Raw genomic sequence first — 25,036 nt, 5'->3', positions numbered from 1 at the left:
TAAATTTCATCTTTATTAATTGATAGTACATATATTGTATTTAAAAAATAAAAGGTTATAATTATAATGATCACTTTACAATTTGGTAAAATTCAATCTGAATCCATCTGCTGGTGATAAGAAAATGTTGCGAACGTCAAGGTCTCCTTTAAATGTAGGATCCAGCGAAACTTCGTAACCTTTAAGTATCGTAATCAAGGCCATATTTGATTGTAATAGACCCAATCGAGTTGCTATAATGAATGTCATTTAATAGCAAAAATTAACAATATTATGCCAATGATACAAGAATATTTTATAGTAAATAACTGTTTTACCAATGCAAGCTCTTGGACCTTCACCGAAAGGCATGTATGAGAATGGCACAATCTTATCTTTATTTTCGTCGCTGAATCGATCAGGGTTAAAACTGTGGGGGTCAGGATGATACTTAGCATCATAGTGAAGACCACCCAAAGCCACATAAACGGGTGTTCCTTTTTCTACAACTACCTTGGTTCCTGGTATCTATGATACGTAAAATAATTGTCATTGTCATTCTTAGAACACACGTGAAACATAATGCTACGAGGGAACACCATTTGAGCATATTAAGCATGCTACCATTGTATAACTAAGTAAATGATGCATAGATTTAAGAGTCACAAACATGTTATGCAATACTAAAATACTCGAAGCAGAATTTAATAGAACGTCATAGTGAGCGGAATACTAATGCATCATTAAAGATATTGTCCATTATAGAAGAACGTTGTTCTTGACATTGCAAGCGTAAAATATTCATCTCATTATAAAACGCACAGACGTTTTATTTTCTCAGTTTACCTTGTAATCGAACTTTGCAACTCGATCGATAAGCGGGGCTGGTGGATACATTCGGAGAATTTCCGATATAATTTGATTAAGATATTTCATTTTTTGATAACTCTCATAAGTCATTCCATGTTCTTTCAATACTTCCTGAATTTCTTCTCGTGCTCGCTTTTGATACTCTGGATGTTTAGCGAGTTGGTAAAGTGTCATAGTTATGGTTGTTACACTTGATTCACGTCCAGCAACGAAGAAAATTGCCGATTGACCCACTAACGCATCACCCTCAAACTCTGTACATGAATTACTTTTTTTTCTTTTTCGGACAAAGGATATACTATATTCAACTGATGTAGCCCAAGTAATACTTAGAACTTACTGAATCCATTTCCTTGTTCTTCGTTTTTCAACTCTAGTAAAGAGTCGATTAAGTCTCCTCGTTTAGTTTTATTCGCCTCTCTACTATCCATAGAATCCCAGAATACTTTGCGGAAATAATTGGTAGACTCTCCTAACATTTGGCCTACAAACCATGAAGCATTTGGGAAGAAAAACGCTAAAAAAAACTGCATAGCCCGACGGAATGTCAGGGTCAGTCCCTTTTGAGCTTTTAAATAAAAAACGAAACAATTACAACACAGTTGCGTAAAATAATCTTACACCCGATTATAAGAGTAGCCGAATATTTTTCGATAAACACCTTGATTAAAGAACTGTACTTTCTCAGGATCGAACGAATTCACTTGTATTCCAAAAGCAACAGAAGATATAATATCAGTCGTATACCTCAAAGCTACGTCTTTCATTCCTATGGTTTTCGTCTTTTTACCGTCCGAAAATTGTTGTTCTAAATATTTGTTCATCGATTCAGCTGTCTTCGCGATCAAATAGAAGGCTTTCTTTAGTTTTCCACTTGTGAACACCGGTGTTATTTTCGTCCTAACAGACACAATCTTTCGCTGATATACTTTTTCAATATCCCTCGAAAAGTTTCTTTGAATAATTTTTTTTCAAACATACCTCAGTTGCCTCCATTCTGGATTTTTAATATTGAAAAGACCCGAGCTACCAATTTTATCGTGAGGCGATCGCGCCGAGAAATATCGATCTTGGAAATAATTAAAATCCTTGACTAAAATATGTTTTATCAATTCTGGATTTCTCACAAGCAAGAACGGTTTGGAGAGGATGTAAATTCCCAAAATATCGTCGCTCTCCGAAGCTTGTTTATGTAAATCACCGATCACAAACGCGGGCGGTTGTGTCCCATTAATTATACTTTTTACATTACCAAACAACCAGTGACTATTCGGTAGAGTAGGAACACCTCGTTTCTGCCAGTATGTCTGCTTGTATCTTATGTAAAGAACCAAGAAGGTCACCAAAGCAATAATCACATACAGGAGTTTCACAAAAAACGAAAAATTTAGCTCCATCGTGTCGTTACGAATAACTTAATGTTACCAGCTTCATTAAGACACTGAGAAAAACTACTCATGTTTGATCATATAAGTACTTCTATCACGCGGGATTATCTACACTTACTACGTACAATAATAGGATAGTGTTTATAACGTAATAAGTACATGATTTTGTAAAAGCATATGATAAAAGACAGTCTCTTTTATATTAAGTAATCAATTTATTAATTTTGTTATCAGACGTTTATCAATCATAGTGACTCGGCATAAATAAATCCCCGAATAAAGGTACACGATTTCTTCATATATTATATTTAATCTACTTAAAAATGACAATGCATAAAAACAGCAGCTTAATGCTGCTACTCGTTGAAACGATTAGAAGTTATCTTGAATTTCGTTTCGTAATGTTTATCATAAAAAATGAACGAAATTTCTTCAACATGACTATTATAAATATTGGAAGTCATATGCTGTATAACACAAAAAAAAAAACAACATAGAATTACTTACGAGATTTTTATTTTAGTGACTATGATACACGAATTATACATATTTATATATATATATATTATTAATACAATCTTACACAATTCGATAAAGATCCTAGTATAAACATCGCATCATCGAACGAAATTTTTTAAATCCTACAGATAACTATAGATACATATACAGTCGTAGCGTCGCAGTTATTTTTTTTTTTTATCCATTCACGTGTATCAACAAGTTAAGCGTATTTCTCGAGGCTAAATTGTTTGTTATTAGTTTTTAGAAATTCAAGAAAAATACATCTTAATATGCAAAGATACCACCCGTGAAATACTCGTTTCTCGTTGAAATAAGACATTAACACAATATAAATGACATAAATCATCTTAAACCGCATCGCTTAGTCATAAGAAATCCATTTCGTCAAAACCTTCGATTAAGGTACTAGAGGACGCGAAGCATTCATCCAAAGTGGGCTCTAATTTCGATTAAATCAGAACATTTTACAAGCTGTGCATTATTTTGTCGTATCGCCCTACCACTTGTGTTGTTACTGTTTACAATCTCACGATCGTCATCAAATTGTTATGAACATTAAAAAAACGAACAATGCCATAATACTATATCGCAATTCTTCAAAATCAATGGCGCACAAACAGAATTCATGTCTTAATATTTATATACAAATTCGGCCAGCAAATTTTGAAAGACGATATTATACTACAATAAAACCGGAGTATCTCAATACTGATCAAACTATGAAATGTCATCATTCTTCGTAGACAAAATTGAAATACAAAAGAAAACACCTTTTACCACGTGAACATCAAAGGTATGTTCCTCACGCGGTATATATTGCAGTTATTGTATTGTCTAAACCGAAATCACGGTTACAACATCGAATCGAATCCGGTTAAATTACATGCAATATCTTTTTTGGAATGTTGTCATTGTTTTAAGAGCCCTCAAAAATGAAATTTCTACTTCGACTTCGTTTTTCTTTTTTTCATTCGGTCAACCTAATTTCAATGTAAAAAAGTCTGTGTAATACTTAACGGATTCGAACATTCTGTATAACGAAACACATTCACTTCGGTTGAGCATCTGGTTGAGTCTGTGATTGCTGTTGTTGCTGTTGCTGTACTTGTTGAGGGTGAACAGGATGGGCAATGGTTTGCAATCTAACTTGACTAGGTCCGGGACTACCTCTTGCGGTCGTAACAATGGGTTTCCCTTGAGCAGGTGCAGCTTGGCGCAATTGAGCACTACTGGCGGTCACAACTTGGATCGTTTGCTTCAAAGCAGCAGTCGGAACCGGAATCACTCGTGTCTGTAACGGAGACTTGGCTAACACTACTTGACCAGGTTGGGAGACCGTTTGTCCCGTGGAGACCTGTAATATCATTTTGTAAAGAACAAAGGATTAATTTAATAGAATCAAACTATTAATAGCTACGAGCATGATATTATATAATACATACATGTGTAAATTGTTGCATCGTAGACGGTTGAACATGTTTCATAACTTGCTGAATCTGCTGTACAGTCATCGTCGCGGGTAATGATTTCTGTTGCACAATCAATTGCGTTTGGACACCAGTTTTTCCAACTTGGGCTAGTTGCGCAACTTTTTGCGCTGGTAATTTTCTCTGAGTGATGATCTGAGGATGAAGGGCGAGCTGACGAATTTGTTGAGGTGTTGCCGTACGGACACTAGCAACGTTTGCAGCTTTCACTAAAGTAGCAACTGGCGTGCCACCGGTAGACGTTCCAGCCTGTTGCACTTGCAAACCTGCCTGTGCGAATATTTGAGCTGGAGTAAGACCTGCCTGTGCAGGTACTTGTACCTGAGCTACCGCTTTGGCTTGCTGCTGCATAGCTTGCCGCTTTAACAAAGCTGCCATTTCCGTCTCTGAAACTGTACGCGCTATAGTCTGTTTTCCAACAGTCGTTTGTGCAACAGTACCAGTTATACTCTGCTTCATCAACGTAGCCCTTTGCTGTGCAGCAGTAGCTGAAACTGCTACCGATACCTTTTGACCACTTGCAGCCTGCGCTTGCAATACTTTCAATTGCTGCTGTCGTAATAGGACTTGTTGCTGGCGGTAATATTGCAGCTGAGCAGCAGTTAAAGTTTTACTACCGGAAGCCGTAGCCACGGTAACTCCAACGATACTCTTCTGCGTACCAGCAGGAGAACTCTGCGCAGCAGATACTAGACTCGCTGTCGCGATTCTTTGAGCTGCTTGAAGATTGCTAACGCTGACAACGGTCGGTGTTGTTCGTGCATCTTGCATAGTTAACGTTCCTCCTGATCGGGCTTTAACAGTAGACGTAGCAACTGTTGTACCACATGTAGTAACGTTAGTCATTGTCGTAACAGTCTTCATTGTTGTTAATCCGGTTGTAACGGTGGTTACAACTTGCGTGAGTTGATGCACTTGTGGACTTGTGGTGCTGGAGATATTTTGTTGAGCCTGCTGTTGTAGTTTGATTTGCTGCTGCTGCTGAGCTTGTTGTTGTTGCTGCTGCTGCTGCTGCTGCTGCTGCTGCTGCTGTAAAAGACGAGCGGCCACTTGTTGCTGTTGCTCTGCTGTTAAAACCTAAATACGAAATATTGCATAAAATATTTAATCATGCAAAAACTTCGGTAATTTTTTGCGTAAAAACATTGCGTATGTTATTATACTAACTGCGTGTTTGAGCTTCTCCTTCGCGATCCTGTCGGCACGTCGCGTTGCAACTTCTATAGGAGCCAGCGGGCTATCATATTGGATACCACACTCAGCTAGAACTGCGGCATTGGTAGGATTCTTCATTAAAGGATTAACAAGTAACGGTTTACCGGTAGGCGTTTTCTTATTCGAAACAGATTTAATGGTATCGAATCTCTGACAGCACATTAACGTAAAAGAATGATTCTTATCCTGATTATATAACTGAGACGTTTTCATTGGCCTGTTTGTTTTACTTTGTTGCTAAAAGAAGACGATTAAAAGAATGATAATTTTTTCCCAACACACATCTCCCTTGAAATGTACAATAAAAATATCGTGATATACCTCGGAAACCTGAGGCATCTTGTATACGCCTTTTTGTTTCTTTTGTTTTTTCGGGGTGGTATCGTAAAGCAATTTGCCTTCTTCTCTCGGTACTATTACCGATTCGTATCTACTTCTGCATTGCTTAGGAGATCTGTATATTCGAGAAGTATTGTTCACTATGTCCGCAACTAAATCCCAGTTAGGAGTGTGACCAGGAGATAAAATCATTAAATTCAATGGCAGTCCTTGGTAAATCTGAATTGCTTGGAGAAGAGCCCAGTCTTCGTGTATCATCCAATCTAAAACATGTTCTTGGTCCGCGGAAGACTTCGACATGTGCGAAGGCTTTATACCAGGCAGTGGAATCGGTGGTCGTACTATACGATATTTATGTAATTTCATATCGCGACGCATTTTCATAAGCGCCGGCGAAGGCCGATCGAACAGAGATCTCGGTGCGTAAACTGATTCCTCCTTGTGTCGCATTTTAACCGCCCGGCGTCCTGTGCAAGGAATGATTAATTTAATGTGATTAAATTACTAGAAACATATAAAAAAACGATTCAATGTGTCACGTTCGCTTACCATCGCGATCATTAAGACCAACATCGATCCTACTTCTCTTTTGTTCCTTCTTAATGTATATCGGAGGCAATTGTGCCTCTGACATAGGAGTATTTTCATAAAGGAATCCCAAAGAATAGTCGATATAAACATCATTATCCGTCGTTGGAGGCGTTGGAGGACACCACATCTGATGATTTAAATGAATTTTATACGGACATTCTCTTCACGAATGAAGACATAAGTAGAATTTATGTACTAACCGGCATTTGCTCCATATTGTCGTCCGACAACCATATCTGTAAGATATTAAAGTACGACTATGAGATCTATTCAAAAAAAATTGCAAATAAATCTGCTTTCAATTTTCAGGTGTGACGAAGAACTTGAAAAGAAAATGGTCTTCCTCTTCACTCTATTGTATACATCTTCATACACTTTTTTCTGTTAAACGTAAATGAATGCCGTAAAATGCTACTATCACGTTACTCGACTGAACAAATATGATCACGGAGATATGACAAGGAAAATGAATAGGAAGTGTATGTACACTTTGCTCGTTCAAAGGCTCATTTTTCTTATTCAAGAATTTCGTTACTTTGATCTCGCGTAGACATCAAATATTGTGCAAGACGCTCATTAATGTGCCTGCTTATACCTTGGCTGACTCCAAGTTTGGAATGGCAAAGGCAGTGTTTTGGTGCCATTTTTCAAATAATTATTGGAGCTTTCTCTACTACTGCATGCTATTTTAATCTAGTATGTTTTATAAAAAAAAAATCTCTTTCTCTTTCTCTTTTAATGTGCGGTCATGATAGCCTTGCCACACCAAAACATCGCGAGAATATGCAAGATCATTATGTTTCAATGATCTCGGTATATATAACCAAGCACACTGAGCAAAATTTGACACCAAAACGGAACTGAACCTTTGATCGAACAGACTTGGAAACGCACCAAGAAATAAGAAAACACATCTTCGTAGCAAGGAATATTTTGTTTATTTCCTTCCTCGGACTCACTCGATCATACAAAATACAGGCACGCAACTTAAATATTACATTGGGGCATACCATTAAACGAATAACTTCTTAAGTCTAGCATGTAATCAGGTCGTTACCTTGCAGGTTATGTAATACAAGGCGTTACACGAGAGCAAAGTACGGCGCGTTCACAATATTACTTTTGTGTTCGTTTTTATTTTTGTTTACCTCTGCATCGACTGCCTATTTCTTCATTTTTTTTTTTATCCATTTTATACGATCAATCGCCGCAAAATCGTCGCAAAAATGAGACAAACTTTTGCGGCTACTGGTACTAATGAACTAAGCTATAGTGAAATTTTTTGTTTATCATCTCTATTAATCCTATTATGATACAGTCGGATGTCTTATACTTCTTTCATCATTTTTCATTACATTTTTTTATCACCAAGTATAAATTACAATGTCACTTAAAGACATTCGAAACCTTTACAGAAGAGCACAATTTACAATGCTAAAAATATTACACATGTGTACTCAGTACAACTAAAGAAACATTTCACTTAACTTTACGTTTTTTTTTCTGTGATTATATACAAGAATCGTGTGTCTGTGTTTGTGTTTGCGTATGTATGCGCGCACGCATATGTGTGATGTGTACATGTGTCCGTGTGTTTGTCTATATGTCGGTGAAAGTTAAGAAAGAACTTAGAACTTGGAGAGGTTTTTTATACGCACGCCATTCCAAGTTGTAGTACTCCATGTAGACAAGTGTTTTTATGCGTGTCTGAATTATGAGAAATATTTATACAAACACGCTGCTAAATGTTACAGCGATAAAGTTTTAGCGAGACTCAAGATATAGTGCCGCTACTGATCTTCTCCAGTTGAGTGGTTTGCGAAGGAGGAGGAGGAGCAGGAGGAAGCTGAGAACGAACTGACTTTTTTAACGGCGGTATTTGCTCCTCGTCGTCTAAACCATCGTTAATTTGCGACTCGTTCGCCTTGCCGCCTATTAACGGCTTAGCGAACGACGACAATCTCGTTCGTTTAATTTTTCGCCGTAACCTCTTCGACCCATCGGACGAGTCGTAATTAGGATCGTTGTCCAGATCGACTAATGCTATCACCGTCGATTGTACCGGCAACGGAACCTTATCCGTTTTCAACTTCGAACTCAACGGCGACGTATTTTTATTCATAGTCGACGCTTTCCCCGTCTTACTGGAATTCGTATAAGTACTCGCCACGTTGGAAAGCACGTTAGAGGAGACGCGATCCCGTGAACCAGTATTATCCAGTCCAGAAGCACACCATCCATCTAATCTACAATTAACATTGTCCGATGTCCTATTGACGCAATTTTTTCCCGGCGAATCAGACGTAGAGTTGTTAGCGTTCGAATCGGCGTTTTTTTTAATACTTTTCGTATCACTAGAATTGCAATTAGACGTCTTTATGTGAACGGAACTGGACGCTTTACTGGTGTGGTTGCTCCTTGTGTCTAGAGTGAGAATCGCAACGACTTTAGCCGTTCGTTGCGGTTTCTCATTGATTTCGTTAAAAGCTGGCAACGCTGTATCGTCCTGTTTCGCGAAGGCTTCTGGGACAACTGCGTTTCCATTCGAGTCTGTGTTCAATGTTTCCGTCTTAGCAGACGCTGGTGAAACCACACAAGATTCTTCTTCTTGTGTCTTCGAATCGGAAGACGAATCTGTTTTCCGAAAATGCTTCCCTCTGCCTGACATATGATTAGAGCTAGATTTTCCTGAATTCAACATGAAATTCAACCCAGATCGAGTGACTCTCGACACTTGTTCGAAAGTAGGAACTGGTGTATCCGGTCGCCGTCTCGTTGTGCTCGTATTTACACTGGCAGATTCACTGTTTCTCTTGGACCTAGTCGAAATAGGACTAGTGCAATCTTTTGTTTCAGAAGTTGGTTTCATCGGTGGTATCGAACTGCTTCGTCGAAACGGTGTTGGGTTTAAGAAACCATTGTCCAAAGACTTCGAACTACGCGTTGTAGGTTTTTCGTACGTATTCTGTTCTTCGTTTCTTACTGGTGAATTTAAACTGGACATTGACCTCGTAGCTGGTCGCGGACTAGACTTCAAACATTCGGGGAAAGGAGTATCTGGTCGTCTTTTGTGAACTGACTTCGGGGTACTTTGACTGTTACTCGGTGGAGGTGTCAAAGAACGAATTGCACTTGATCTTGTAATTCTACCATGCTCCACTGTAGGCCTAGGTGTGTCTGGTCTCCGAATATGAACTACTTTATTGACTTCTTTACGATGAGTATTTGAAGGTGAATTTGGAATTTCGGTACTTTGATTCTCCTTCGATTCACTTGATTCGCTCGTTGTCACGGAAGGGGATTGCTGCTGCTGCGTATCTGAATTTTTATTCTCGGAATTTTCTGTGCAACAATTCTGTTTCGCGCTTCTTGTAGTCACCCCGTAACTTACTGCGTCTGGTTTACGAAATTTAATTTTGTTATCAGTCATTGATTCTGATCCACTTGATCCGTTTGAATCTAAAGTATCCGAAGGAGAATTAATATCACTGCTACCTTGCGTCGATGGGGTAAACTGATCTCTTTCTTCATCTTCGTCGCACGTGCACTCGTCTAATTTAGTAGGTTTTTCCTCTTTGCTGCTACTGGACTCCTGACTAGAGCTTGATTCTATCACAGAATTAGATATATTATCATTGGCAGACTCATTTTTTACATCTGAATTTAAAGCATTTTCATCGCATTGCTCCTCATTTACCGAAGTCGTCTCTACGTCCATTTCTTCTTCTACCTCGACCTGGTCTACCTCCATCTTTTCTACTTCCATTTTATCTATGTCCACCTTTTCTATGTCCGCTTCTTCTATGTCAGCATCTTCTATGCCAGCATCTTCTACGTTTGTTTTAATAGGATTCTGCGCTCTAGCGTCGTTCTTTCCATCATATTCTTCGTCAGAAATGCTTGTAGTTTGAGGTTCATCTGCAGCTTTCTCTTCTAATGGCTTTAATTCTACGGTGGGGGTAGATGATTCTTTTTCCATATCTGTTTCTTCCATACTTTCTTCTTCAATACGCGAAATTACCTCCTCATTCTTGAGAACGGAATCATTTGAATTTTCTGCGACAGATTCGTTTACAGTTCCTTCTGTATCTTGAGAAATTTTATTTTTTAAGGGAGCGACCAATGAATTTTCCGATACGTTGATCTCTTCATCTATCTCTAAAGTCATCGAATCTTTTAAACACGTTGACGATTCAGAAATTCTTTTTATATTACTTGGTTCTGTTACAGAAGAAAAACTGCTGCTCTGTGAAATCGAATCAACGTTAGAATTTTCAGAATCTTCGTTATAACTTGTATCGTCGTCGGAATTATTAGCTTCTGTTGTTGATTTGTGCGTAGATCGTAGAACAGATACAGTAGACAAGGTGTTTTCTGTTATATCTTGGGTTACTTCATCACAGGCATTATCATCAGTTTCTTCAAACTCCAAATTTTTACATTGTTCCGACGAGCCAACCGAATTATCCGATTGGGAACACGTCTCCGATTGCAAAGAATCTAATGACATGGCGGAATTAGACTCTTCCGTAGTAACTGTCTTGTTCGGTTTCGGTTTTGGCGAAGACGTTGTAATACTGCAATGATTTGCAATGGTTTTACAATTTTCGACACTTACAGACAACTCTTTCCTCGAAAAAACTGTGGTATGTTCAGTATCAATGCGTTTTAAATTAGGTGTTACCACCTCCTTCTGATTCTGATGTTCTACATCAGTTTTATTCGAATTATTTGCATTATTCAACATCTTGGGACTTGTAACGGGTGGTAAAGGTAAAACGAAACTTTCCTCTTGTTTCATTCTCATTTCAAGCTCACGCTGTTTCCGCAAATTACTGGCCCTACCACGGCATTTCGGTTTTATACCAGGCAAAATGGGACTTACATCTAATGTCCACAGATTAATTTTAACATTCCCCCTAGACCTCGTTCGCGGACTATTCAGATCGAAATGGTTTTGACTGAATGATTTATTAGAACGGTTCTTACGCTTGGGATACCCGCCCTTCTCAGAATCATTCTGATCGTTTGCCTCCTCCTCCTCATCCTCATCGCCTTGACTTTGGCTTTCCGTGTGACTCGACTCTTCGTCAAGACTATCTTCTACCACGTCTTCTTGCGACTCAGATTCTGACTCTGTAGTAGTCTCAGTTTCACTTTCCGATTCTTGAGCACTTTTACTAATATTCTTACGCGAATTCCTCCTCCTATTCGGTGGGAGTTTCTTATTGACTAATTTCTTAGAATTACTAGCACTATTAACCTGATTTTGCGCATCCTCACGTCCAAACGTCAGGGGCTTCTCGTCATCGTCAACCAATCGCAATCGCCTTTCCTCTTCTTCGCGCAATGCTCGTAGCCGATCTAACTCCCACTCTTTCTTCTGCTCTTCGAGTTCACGTTCTGCAGCTGCTAGTTGGGCCGCAGAGAATGCACCCTCCGATTCCTCGACAAACTTCATCGCGTAACGTTCTATAGGTGTCAACTATGTACAGAAAGAAGTTATTTTTAACGAATATCTCTCATTGCGATACGCATTATGCTTGGATAAAATATTGTAAAAAGACAAATAAACATTGTCCTACCTGAGATACTAAATTTTGTACTTCAAGCTCAGCTTTGCTAACTTGCATATCGTCCCTTTCCGCGTCATCTAAAGGTATATTTTCATCGAATTCTGCTAGATCAGCAACAGCCTCTGCTTTAGCAGTCTTTGCAGCCTGAACATCGAGATCCTCTTCAGCAGCAGCAAGAGCACTTTCCAATGCACCCATTGCCACTTTATCCTCCGCAGTCTGAGCTTGAACATCCCTTTGCAAGTATTTTTCTCGATCTCTATTTTGTTCCAGCACTTCCGCCATTCGAGTTGACGCATCACTCTCCGATTGGTCGATATTAAAGAGATCTTGAATCGTAGACTATAAAAAAAATAATTGCAATCGTACAATATTTGATTTCAAAGCATACTCATTTTACGCTTTTAAATTACTTACACTTTTGAAGTAGGCGGTTGTGAAATTACCACCTTCGATGGCTAAATCTCCAAGTAGTCTCTTCTGATTGGCCTTTTTCAGAATATTTTCTTCTACAGTCTTTTCACTGACTAACCTATAATATAACGAGAAAAAGATAATGAAATATAATTCGTAAATATAATTGTATTTTTTTACATATTTATATGTATTTTTATACCTGTAGATATGTACATCCCTCGTTTGTCCTATTCTATGACACCTATCTTGTGCTTGGGCATCCATCGTAGGATTCCAATCACTATCATAAAATATAACAGTATCTGCTCCTGTAAGATTCACACCTACACCACCCGATCTCGTCGATAAAATGAAACAAAATATTCGTTTGTCTCCGTTAAATCTTTCCATCAAAACCTGTATTTATTTGGACAAATTAAATACATTAGATGATAATAATAATAATAATAAGAAAATTTATAGTAATTATTACCTGTCGTTGATCTACTCTAGTAGTACCATCCAAACGTAAATATATGTGACCATGGAAGTTAAGAAAAGCTTCTAATACATCCAACATCCTTGTCATTTGTGTAAAAATTAAAACTCTATGGTTCCCAGATTTAAGTTTCCTAAGAAGTTGATCTAAAGATTGCAACTTCCCGCAGTCATACTGTATCAATCTGGGGTCAGGGAATTGCGTACTCATTGCACTAGCTACTGGATGGAACAACGCCAATTTTGGCGATAGTTGACGTTGCAATTCCATTTGTATACGCCGTTGACCAAACAACTTATGTGGTGGAGGATGAGAAACATGAAAACGTGGCGTAGGTGCGCACACAGCAGGAACATGAACAACAAATCTAAAATGAATCAGTTATGTTATATGCAAGAAAAAATTATTAAACAATTCATCTGAAATGATTGAACATTAAATCTTTCTTTCTTTCGTTATGCATGTACTCGATATACATACCTTTCAAAAACTTCTTTAAGCTCTTCAACAATTTGTTCAGTACTTTTAATCGCCTCTGCAAGTGCTTCTGTACGAGAAAAAAATTGTCTTCGAGTACGTGCATTGTCTTTTGCATTTGCACAGTGAACCCAACCATTATGCCACCTACATGCTGTAGACGGCTTTCCAATTCGTAATGCCATGAACAAATCTTCTCCGTACAGAGGACACGCAGCACATCGTCTTTCATTAATGTTTGCAAGAAGACGAAGTTTAGCTTGCCTTCTTTGTTTCCGTTCATCTTCTAATTGTGGCTACAGTAAAAAATGATATTTAAATTGATGTTAAATATAATTTGAAAGTTTATTCAAGTGAGATATTTACCAAATAAAATTCGGATTTTGGACGTTCTTTTATTTGTGCCTTTTCGGATTCCTTTTGTGCGTGTCTGGTAACAATACCACAACGAATCGATTGTTGTTGCGGTTGTCCATTGCCAGCAGGAGACTGTGTCTGGGAAGCAGTAACATTAAGTGGCGGCACCCTCATTACAGGTCTTCCAGTAGTTCCACTACTAGTTGTTACTACTCCCCCTATAACTTTGTTTACTGTAGTTGCCGAGGTAGATAGGCCCATTAAAGATTTAGATAAAACTGTCAAACGTTGTCCACTCATTACTGGAAATGAAACTGTAAGTATAAAAGAATATTAGTCACCTATGATCAAGCTCGGGTAAAATCTAGAAAATTTTTCAGACCAATTTAATTCATAAATTACATAGTAACACAAAATAAAAAAATTTGTTCACAAACATAAGGAAATATTAATAGTCATGCATTTTGTATTATTTTTGAACATTCATTGAAATGCACACAATTGGTATGAAGAAGGATGTAAATGGTTCATATTGCTTTAACATGAATCGTAAATGAAATCAGTGGGATATGAGCACTCATGGGACAAACCTGTGTTAGTGTTTTGCTGATTTGAAGTCAGAATGATATGTCTACCGGTAGATGTTTGAACCACCTGTGCAAAACTAGGCACTGCTATTCTTTGGACGGAATCACCTTGTTTAACTGTGACTGTCTGCGTTGTTAGTCGTTGCAGTCCATCTCTAATATTTGCATTCCCTACTGTAATCCTCTGTGCATTCGTTGCTGCTGTAGTTGATGTCACTGTTGTACTTTGTGGGTTATGTGCTAGTGTTCCAACGGGAATTGCTATTTTCGAAGCAAACACAACAAATGTTTTACACAAACTGTGATACACATGTTAGATTATAATTAAATGTAAGTTCTGTTAATGTGCTCTCGTATCTAGAATGCTTATAATATGGGAAAACTATAAACAAGCTGGCGCGAGACCATTTCCTTTAGCACCATTGCAAGAATGATTACACAGCGACAATGTTTGAGTGCAACCACTGATCGATGATGCATAGGGTCCCAAATTTTAGATGAAAATATACGTATACACATTAAGAACATATAAGGGGAAAATCCTTACCTTTCACACTACCTTGATGTTGAACTAACTGTACGGAATATCCTTGAAACTGTTGACCACTTGCTACTTTTAACGTAACACCTGTGAATTTGTAAAACCAGCGAAAATTAATTGCAAAAATCGAAAAAATATTAGATAGAACATTAAACGTCTAAATTTTTCCTTACCTTGCCCTGGAGTGCTTTGATTGTTTGCGGTTTTTATTAAAGGAGATGTTCCAACTCTTGGAGTAGGCAATATTCCAGCTAAATTCTTTAATTTCGATTGAGTCTGTTGAGGAGCGGTTGATGGTTTAACTTGATTAGATAATCTAACGTTGATTTTAATTTTTCCAGATGGACATCTCGGAGGTGGATCTGGTTGAGTGTCTATTTCTTCTATAAGCTTTCGTGGCGTTTGCAATCGTCTGACTCTGTGTGCCACAAAAGCAGTAAGAGTCAGCTCCAAATCATATAATAAAAGATTAATACTAGATAAATCGATATGCTGTAAAATAAGACAAACATTAAAGATAATTCGACATTTATAAAAGTGTAACTAAAATTAGAAAAAAAGATAATACTGTTACCTTAAATGGATCGTAATCAAGAGCACTCCATATTAACGAAGCTGTTACATATTCAATAGCTTCCATTTGAAATGGTGATACAGTGGGTCTCACTTCAAATAAATTTGGATGGTTGCATACCTTTCGTAACTGCATTAATACGTTGATGACGCTTAATAAATTACCACTAGCCAGGGTCTCTTTTGTTCTTAAGAAGAACATAAATATATAAGTAATGACATATGATAATTATATTACAATAAAAATATTTAACGTACAGTACTTACTTTGCTCTAGACATAAAATCATCGTACAGATATCGCTGTCGTTTTGACAAACGGCACATAAGAACGTGCTCGTATTTTTTGGGTAATTGTTTTTCTACTTCCGTTTTTAATCTTCGCAATAAAAAAGGTCGCAAAACCTACAAACAAATAATGGCTGTATAAATAAAATGTAGATAAGATACAAAAATCTGTACAAAATATGAAAGTAATATAATAAAAATTATTATAATAAGAAATGTTTCTCCAGACAGGATTCGTATGTCATACAAAATATTTTCTGACACGCGAGTTTTATTAGAGAATTATTTTAATATCTCGCTGTGTATATAAAGCAGATAATTGATACATAACCATTCATCTGGGTTGGTTAGCGAGTCGTTGTAAATATAAAACAATAAATTTAAGAGTGAACTACGTACAGACCTTGTGCAGACGACGAATAATATTTTCATTGTATTCATTGTTTCCTTCGATCATTCCAGTAACAGGATTACTAAACCATTCTTTAAATTCTCTGTGCGATTGAAATACATTTGGCATTAAAAAATGCATCAGTGACCATAATTCCATTAAGTTATTTTGGAGAGGTGTGCCGGTAAGCAATAATCGTCTGTAGTAATAGAAAGTTTTATATGAACCAATATTCATAAAATAAATTATTCATACAAAACATTATGAATATTTACCGCTGTGTTTGGAAATTCAGCAATAATTGCCATCTCTGTGATTTAAAATTTTTAATGTTTTGAGCTTCATCCAATATAAGATATTTCCACTTTTTCCTTCTAAAGCTTTGATGGTCTTGTATAACTAGCTTGTACGAAGTTATACATATGTGAAAAGCATTAGGTTTTGTCCAACCTAAGACATATCAACGAGTATTACAGATACTGTTATTATCACACACTTTCATTAATAGATGATAAAGTATTTACCTGTTCTTTTTTGTTTCCTTTCTTTTTGTGTTCCGTAATAAGTTAAAATTTTAAAACCAGGACACCACTTTTTACATTCCATTTCCCAATTGAGCATCACAGATGTTGGTACTATTACGAGATGAGGACCCCAATTGCCTTTTTCGCATGCCAAATGCGCAAGTAAAGCAATTGTTTGTATAGTTTTACCCAATCCCATTTCATCGGCTAAAATACCATTTAATTTTCTATCGTACATTGTAACAAGCCAATCCAATCCTATATGTTGATATTCTCTGAGATGATGTTTTAGAAGAAATGGAATTTTTGTAACGACCTAAAATAGCAATGTTAGTTTTATTAAAAAATCATGAATAAATTCACTATTAATTTATATAATTTAAGAAATTGTCGTGACTATTCTTTAAAAGTAAATGAATCACAGTTGATTTACTTCTTTAGATCAATGTCACTTATACTGTGCCTTTCGGAAATGCCTTTGTGCAAATTACAGCCACATGGACTTGGATAGAAAGGCTTCCTTAATAATTATAATTTTACTAAAAAAAGAAGAGACCATCATAGCGTACATAAAATCACTTACACTGGTGGTAAGTAAAGTATTTCCTTTAGGTTGTATACTCTCCGCTAATGCCGCTACATTATCCATTTCGTTATGAGCATCCGAATGATCCATTTCTGCAGTCTATAATAAATTAGCAATACAATATTTTTCATATATCCATATTTCTTACATGGTGAACATTTAAAAACGTTACTATACCTTATCATCTGATGATTTTTCCATGGAAACATCTTCTAGCAAAGATTTAAGACCAATATCAGCTTCATTATCACTTTGTGTTTGAGACTCCACTTCCCCAACTTCGTTATCACTTTCGTCACTTTCAGTTTCATTACTAGTAGATTCTTCGTCGTTATCTTGCCCTTCTTCCTTTGTGCTTTCTTTATCCGACTCTAAACAAATAAACATATTTATGTATTACAATAAGTTTTTATTCTTGTTAAGTAGTTGTAAACATTTTAAATTTTCAGACAAATGCCTCGAGTCACATCAAAAATGGAAATTAAGGAATGAGAACCATTCCTTAAACCATCAGGATCGGTAAAATATCATCATCAATGTATAGATATTGTATGACGATAATTAATTTAAATTTTATGTACCTTGAACTGAATCTTGTTCAACATCCATTGGAACATCTGGTATATTACCATATTTGACCATAAGTTCATCAATAGACATTTCATTTTCAGCCTAAAAGAATTAATCTTTTATACAAACAATTCATTAATTTTCTATAACACTTATAAAGTATACGCATACCTTTAGATCGTCCAGTTCTTGTTTATAATCTGCATTTTCTTCAACTTTTTCTTGTTCCATAATAGTTTCCTCTTCATCCGAGGATTCATCCGACGCAGCAACAAAATCTGTATCTCCATCTGTTGTCTTTTCATTCTTCTATTAAAATAATATAAAAATTAGTTATTACATAAAATAATGTAATTAAAATTTATTCGAAAATAATCATACTTCTTCCACGATTTCTTTTGATGTAGGTGACAAACTCTTACTCCTATCTTCTAAGTAATCTGGCGGTAATTCTTTTAAAAGATCTTCCAAGGGTATTTCCGATTCTTTCTTTAACAATTCAACCTCTTCTTTATGGTTTGTCACAGATTTTAGTTCCTCTTCTGCTTTTGCTATAGTTTCTTCGTCGTCGTCAGAACTTTGATTTGGTTGAAAATCCTCTGTGTGAAAAAGATATAAAATATGTAAATATACACATAATGCTTATATATTGGAATAAGATAAAATCACTTAATATATTTAACATACCATCAGAATGAGATTTGCCAGGTGGAACTGGTGAAGAAATTCGTGAACTATTCATAGAAGCTGGTATACTTTGAGGACCATCAGTTTTGTTAAGTCCTTCAGTTAACCACGTTGAATATTTTTCTGTTTGACCAACAATAAAATTTAAATGTTGATCTAAAGCCTGCTTTCTTTTTTCTTCAAGTCTCGTTTGTTGTTTGTATTCCACCAACTTAACAAGTAAACGAAATATGCTCATTATTATATAATCATTTTTACAAAAATAGCATTTTAAATGTTATGAAAATAAATGTCCTGCATCAACTCTTTGATTACATTTTAATAATAAATACAACCATACACATATTAGCAGACTTTGCTGTTCCCACTACGAGCACACACTTTCAATTGGCATACATTGAAATTGTCGGCTTAGTGCGGGGTAGATTATTATTCTTACGAGTTATCAAATTTTCAATAACTCACCTTTTCCACATTTGCCCAGAATGTTTTGATTTCTTTAGCAATAAAACTAGCAATTTTCTTTAACCTAAGTTCTTGTGATTTTTCAGCTTTTTGTGCTTGAATTGCTTTCTCTTGGAAATATTTCTGTACCATGCGAGCACATTTTTTTGCTGCAGCTTTTTTCCACTTTCGTTCTTGAGCAAAGTCAGCAGCTAACCAAACCATCTCTTCTAATAAATAATCCCAGTGAGCCTTTGTACGAGGTGGTTCCTGTACCTTAGGCAATCTCCTTTCTGACCATAGTCCTTCACGTTGTAATTCAGCAATCCTTTGCATAACATATGCTTCCTATAAATTAAAATAATTTCATAAGGATTGCATAATTACATAGAATATACAATTTTACAAAAATCACTGTACCTGTTTTGCTTTTTCTACAATTTGTTCTTGGTTATTTGTAATATCACATGAAGAAGCTGCATTAGAAGCAGGCATCTTTACAAGTTTAATAACAGGCTGAGAAGGTGTAGTAGGCGCAGTGGATGTTTTCGTAGTAGTGGTGGTAACGGTGGTAACAGTAGCGGTTGTGGTAGTTGTTCCGGTAAGAGTAAGAGTAGGAGTAGTCATGGTAGTAATAGTTGTTGTAATAGACGTAGCTATTGTAGGTTTATCTACCACTGGACTTGCAACTGTTGTTGTTACAGATTTTGGTGAACCTGGAACTATTGGTGCATTACCTGTAATGATGATAAAATAATTAATTACATACATGAACTAGTACATTCAGGAAAAGTTATAAAGATAATATACGTGTATTAACAGCGCCCTATTGCTGAAAGCACATTGCTAACAACATTAAAATGCTGTAAATTGATCTGCCCACAATGAGTAGACTGCTTCAAAATGTATAAATTTGATTCAGCCGTCTTTTGCGGGGACGTATAAACATATATTCTACAATATTCAAGGAAATATACCACCATAATGCATAAATAATTAACAAAAACGGACATAATATGCAGCAGTCAGAAAGTTTTGTCAAAGGAACAATCATTGTGTGAATGAATCATGGGTGTATATGAATATAATAAAATGATAATGAAAAAAAAAGTTACTACACTGTATTTTATTTAAATGAAAATCTGTTCTTTAAATTGTAAGAAAACATGCAATACCACAAAAATTGGATTACTAAAAGTGCTCACCACATCATGTTTATTCAATTAAATCTATGATAAAAGAAAATGTTCTATACATGGTGCAAAGTGATATCTGGTGCAATTATTCAATTAAGTGTAACCTAATTTTCATATCAATTGCTTATGCTTATTTAAGCTTGATCATTTCTCAACTTGTTCCAACACACAAAAAGCATAAAACAGAAACTCTATTCACAATTCAGTATGGTAAGAGTAAACAAATATCAAAAATAATTTTACAGAACCCAGTAAGAATTATTTTTAAACATCAAAATTAATGATTCTAAACATCAAATGATAAGCCTGCAGTAATCACCTATAATGAGCGTGGGTGCTAGAGTAGAAGTAGGTGGAGGGTGAGCTGTGACTGGTGAAGATTGAATTGCTGCTCGGAAGGCAAACACCATGCCATGGCGGCCCCCTTGAGGCCTACCTGGTACATGTCCTATTGTGCAAAGTAATTATTTTTTTGATACAAATTATATACTAAAACTTTGAATTGCTTTTCACATTGTCAAGCATATGTCTACTAAAGAGGAAAAACTAATGATATATTCATTTGTACATATCAAAATTTGTTGGTAGTTTTTATAACAAACTTTGATACATTACACATGGTTATAAATCCTCTATAATTTTTATGAAAACAAATGTTATGGTGTGCCTCCTAATGTTCTAAGGAAAATGACTAGTGTTAAGTATAAAACAGTATTATTTTATTAGACAACAGTTGTGAACTACCATAGTATGAATTAAATTATTATATTAGTTACAAACATTTTTACAACAAACATGTGCTTACCTTGTTGATTAAGTTGGGCTACTGCAGCAGGCAATGTTGTAGAAACTGCAACTGGTGCTACATTCATACCAGAAATTTTTACTTCTGTACACTGATTCACAGGAACTATTGTAGAAACAGTTGTTGCAGTTGGTGTTAATGGAATTTCTGATATTGCTGGCAGTGGAGCTGTTAAATCTTCATCATCATCATCTGGATCTAATCTATGTTGCCGTAAAAAATGCAGATATTGAGGTGTTGGGGGTCTCCTCCTCCAAGTTTGAAAATCCATCATATTGCCCCCAGCATGAAGAAAGAATAGCTCTGATGCATTATCAGCATATTTCTCCCTTATTGCACGCATTCTTTTCATTTTGTGTTCCATAATTCTTCTTCTATAACCCATTGCATCATCAGCAATTGTAGTAGGTTTTTCAGTGGAGTCTGTTAACTTCAACTTTTTTCTTGCAGGTGGAGATTGCATAGAAGCTTGAGAAGTTGGTGCAACAAACATATTTCCTATAGAAGTTCGAACAAGTTTTGGAGATGTTGCTAAAACAACTTTAGGTGAACTCTGACGTGTAGGAGATGTAAGAGGTGAACTACTTGCACCTGCAACTCCCACAGTACTTGCACGTGGAGGTGTACCACTAATATTAACAATTCTTGTAACACCAACTTGTTGAATATTTGCATTTGTTGTTGCACTACTTGATATAACCTATAATTGTTTTTAAAAAAGAGCAAGTTATTCAAATATTCATTACATATAAAAACAACTCTTAAACAAAATTAAAAGGAACATGCACCTGTGTAAGACCAGGAACCTGTGAAGTAATAACAAATTGCTGCCCAGCTCCTGTGGTGATGACATTAAGTCCTTGGGCAGTAGCAAGAACTTGTTGCAAATTAACTGTTTGTTGTGGTACACCTCCATTGCTTCCTCCATTGTTGCCTCCACCCCCATTAAGGGGCGGTAAAATAGGTGCAGTCTGCTTATCACTCATTACACATTACACTGTAACATCAATTGATTGTAAATATTAATATTTAAGGCATCCATATTTTTCAAAAGTATTTAAATCTATTTTCCATTATACATGTAATATTATTGTACTGATATTATAAAAAACATTGATAACATACATAAAAATATAAATACATATAAAAATATATATTTTAATTAAAAGTATATTTATTCAACAAACATTATTATTAAGAAATCATTATCATTAATTTTTGTTTACTACATCAAGTTTTTTTTTAGAAACTGTACAGCATGTTTACATTTAGATCAGACTAATAAAAAAGAAACAAAAAAAAAAAAACAAACATAAGAAACCAAGTAAAATATCGACAAAAAAAAATGAATAAATTAAAAACTGAAAATATTTAGTAATAACTTCAAGTTGTAAACTATGAAATATTGTATTAGAAAAAAGTTTTCTTTGTCAATTACATGACTATTTCACAATAAAAAGTAAACATGTGAAACCGTTAATTGAAGGAAAACATATACAACAAACAACAAACTGAAGCTTCACAGATTACAAACAATAGTTTATTTTCCAATTATTTAAGGTATGTGAACAATTTTTCATTGAGTTTTAATCGAAATATATACATTTCAACTTCGTGTCAAGTAAGATAGTTCCAATGAATCAAAACGAGAACGTTAATTGATTTGTGAAAAAAGCGCCGAAATCAAAATTTCTCCGTTGATCCAACTGATACACCACATTGGAATTTGTAAAACATGCGTATTGCGCAAAAGAAAAAATACCCCCAAAAATACAGCGTCATGAATAGCCAGAACGTATCCACAATCGGTTGAATGGTAAAATAAACGATGTCATTTAGAATATCAAAAGATTGTAAAGAATACGCGAACGTCCGATATCAAGCATTCAGGGCGTTCAAGTTTTCTTATTAGAAAAATGTCAATTTATCTTAATACAATAACAACAATCGTTATACCAGTATATCGGTTAAGCTTTTTAGTAGTAAAAACAGTTTTTCTAATGTTTTAATGTATATCGTTTCCCAAAAGAATGCATTTTTCACAATTGCGTCAGTGGAGCCTCGCGGCGATACAAAGGAAATTTTTCGTCCGCCATGTTGGCGTTGGTCTGATAGGAGGGCGGACTTACCATAATGTAATCACAAAATTCTGCGACGTAGGTGAGCCATCCACGAAAATAATTGTTACACCCGTGATCGACGAGCGTTAAATTGTAATTAGGTACTTCACGTAATGTACAGTGCATGAGCTATATCTAATATTTTACAGAACATTTTCGCTCGACTCGCTCAAGGACGCACACACTTCTAAACATGGCGACGGCTCCCGACAAATTTCGACCGCGACCAGACCGAGAGCAGCTTGCTACTTCACGTTTACACAAGCTACAGAGAGATGCCGCTCCAACTGGGCGCTGATTCTACGATTGGTCGAATGCAACCGGATACTTGGCAACGTGGCAGTATCAAACGCTTCCGATTGGTTACTGGTAAAAATATTAAAAGGACTCGTTTTCCGACTAGCAAATCAAATCAGCAACTATTATTTCTGGATGTAAAACATACATTCTGCGAAATCTATTACTATATAAAGTACTACGTATGTGAGAATTATTAATAAATAGGTAATACAGTTTATTACTTTATAACAGGAACGAAATATACGAAAAACTTTCGTTGAAATTGATAAAGTAGTTTGATCTGATTATTTTCTAAACAATTAATTTTCTGTAGATTATTCACAGAATAAATACTTTTATGAAGTTCGGAATAAGAACATTGAAATTATTTTGTAATAGTAAATTACTATTCTTTATAGATAACGATTTTATAAAATGGTATGTGCAACCGACAAATATGGTCATACATTACATGCAGTATTACATCACTTTACATTCGTAGCACTAGATGTGAAGCTGTTATCCAAATGTTTCAATTCAATTTATAGAACGAATAATCTGATATCATGAAATTATGAATTTTTTTAAACATTTGCTTTTCTATTAACAACAACACACCACATGGTTGATCGATTCAATAATGTACTCATGTAATTAAATGTTACATATTTTGTACTATTTCCTTTCTTTTGCGATTTTTATAGTTATTGTTCATTTAATAGAAATACATACAAATTTTTTAAAAACTAATAAAAATTTTTTAATTTCATCTCTTTCTTTCCATAAAGAATTTATTCTCCAGAGATAAAAATGGATAAAATTTTAAAAATATCATGTGCAGAATAAATGTATAGACAAAATAAAATAGCTCCAAAATTCCGATCAAATTTCATAGTGAGCGCAACATGGTTGCCGAGCTATATATGTATGTTTAAGCACACCACGTGTTACTTACGACCATTACGACGTTAATATTCGTAGCATGAATGTAAGTGAAGTCAAAAAAAGGGAGAAGAAGGTTTTACTTACTTTTTCGTTGACCTTCGTTCAATAGCTTTTTATACTGGCGAATGTGTGTATTTTCTAACCAAATTCGAAAAGACATATATCCACGTACTGAACACATGCGCGACTTCTCGCGAGACAACGTATGCTAAACACATTTTTAAACGCAATGACAAAGATCCAATAAGCTTTAACAGAGAAAATCGTGACTGTATCTACAATAGATTGCAAGTGAATCATGATCAAGTAATAAGTGTAATTTAGAATACTTAAGCTTATAACACGTTTTTCTGATCCTACTTGATTTTGCTATGCTTAACGAGGTGCCCGCGTGTGATACGTACAATCGTAAGAATGACGCTGAGGTCATTTCGGTACTCAGCGCATCATCTTTTGGGTACCACTGTTACATTTACATTGATCTACGTAGTATACGCGATAATGATTTGAAATTCCTACTTAAAATGAACGACAAGAAATAATTATTTTATTACCAAGTTTTTAAATAATCATAAATTTTTAAGCAAATGTTTTAAAATTAAATTATGTTTCCATAACAATTGATTATATGTATCACGTAAATTAAAATAAAATTTACGTAAATATTGACTTTAATTTTCCGGAAGTTTGTTTGTGCCTATTTTATACTGTGATTAATTTGAAACAATAGATACGAAACTATTGGGAATTAAAGTTTAATAGATATAATTTACAACTAGTGATCAAGACATTTATTATCGTAAAT

General features: G+C 35.5%; 2 protein-coding genes across 2 annotated transcripts; both read right to left on the bottom strand.

The window, feature by feature from the left end:
* Positions 1–75: 75 nt before the first annotated feature.
* Positions 76–2,278, bottom strand: LOC108570904 (cytochrome P450 6k1-like). Its single transcript, XM_017932839.1, has 6 exons — positions 1,831–2,278; positions 1,511–1,749; positions 1,190–1,417; positions 826–1,103; positions 318–507; positions 76–233 (listed from the first exon to the last, which is right to left on the bottom strand). Exons 1-6 carry the CDS (start codon positions 2,244–2,246, stop codon positions 76–78), a joined length of 1,509 nt encoding a protein of 502 aa, XP_017788328.1. The 5' UTR covers positions 2,247–2,278.
* Positions 2,279–3,644: 1,366 nt separating this feature from the next.
* LOC108571560 (helicase domino) lies at positions 3,645–23,207 on the bottom strand. The gene is made up of 34 exons (XM_017933631.1): positions 23,017–23,207; positions 21,676–21,884; positions 21,045–21,587; positions 20,888–20,978; positions 20,402–20,530; positions 19,307–19,623; positions 18,908–19,234; positions 18,443–18,653; positions 18,137–18,354; positions 17,927–18,061; positions 17,767–17,857; positions 17,363–17,556; positions 17,183–17,284; positions 16,600–16,915; positions 16,351–16,525; positions 16,088–16,274; positions 15,665–15,801; positions 15,399–15,585; positions 14,998–15,316; positions 14,831–14,911; positions 14,287–14,544; positions 13,706–14,010; positions 13,343–13,635; positions 12,857–13,229; positions 12,584–12,780; positions 12,385–12,499; positions 11,977–12,309; positions 11,655–11,876; positions 6,592–6,627; positions 6,350–6,518; positions 5,783–6,267; positions 5,414–5,698; positions 4,202–5,323; positions 3,645–4,113 (listed from the first exon to the last, which is right to left on the bottom strand). The coding sequence occupies exons 2-34, from the start codon at positions 21,871–21,873 to the stop codon at positions 3,808–3,810; spliced, it is 8,457 nt and encodes a 2,818-aa protein (XP_017789120.1). The 5' UTR covers positions 21,874–21,884; positions 23,017–23,207; the 3' UTR covers positions 3,645–3,807.
* Between the last annotated feature and the right edge of the window lie 1,829 nt (positions 23,208–25,036).

Source organism: Habropoda laboriosa, unplaced genomic scaffold, assembly GCF_001263275.1.
Source record: "Habropoda laboriosa isolate 0110345459 unplaced genomic scaffold, ASM126327v1 scaffold15, whole genome shotgun sequence".
Lineage (NCBI taxonomy): Eukaryota > Metazoa > Arthropoda > Insecta > Hymenoptera > Apidae > Habropoda > Habropoda laboriosa.
The sequence above is the reverse complement of the archived record's forward strand: the minus strand, read 5'-3'. Positions and strand labels throughout refer to the sequence as shown.

What these genes read in the sequence shown, in the direction of transcription:
- LOC108570904 (XM_017932839.1), bottom strand. Translation starts at nt 2,246, where the DNA reads ATGGAGCTAAATTTTTCGTTTTTTGTGAAACTCCTGTATGTGATTATT. An exon ending in CCAGAATGGAGGCAACTGAG is followed by an intron (nt 1,750 to 1,830) that starts GTATGTTTGAAA and finishes TGTGTCTGTTAG; the next exon opens with GACGAAAATAACACCGGTGT. An exon ending in TTGCAAAGTTCGATTACAAG is followed by an intron (nt 508 to 825) that starts GTAAACTGAGAA and finishes TACGTATCATAG; the next exon opens with ATACCAGGAACCAAGGTAGT.
- LOC108571560 (XM_017933631.1), bottom strand. Translation starts at nt 21,873, where the DNA reads ATGAGTGATAAGCAGACTGCACCTATTTTACCGCCCCTTAATGGGGGT. An exon ending in TTATTCGTCGTCTGCACAAG is followed by an intron (nt 15,802 to 16,087) that starts GTCTGTACGTAG and finishes ATTTGTTTGTAG; the next exon opens with GTTTTGCGACCTTTTTTATT. An exon ending in CAACCGCCTACTTCAAAAGT is followed by an intron (nt 12,310 to 12,384) that starts GTAAGTAATTTA and finishes TTTTTTTTATAG; the next exon opens with TCTACGATTCAAGATCTCTT.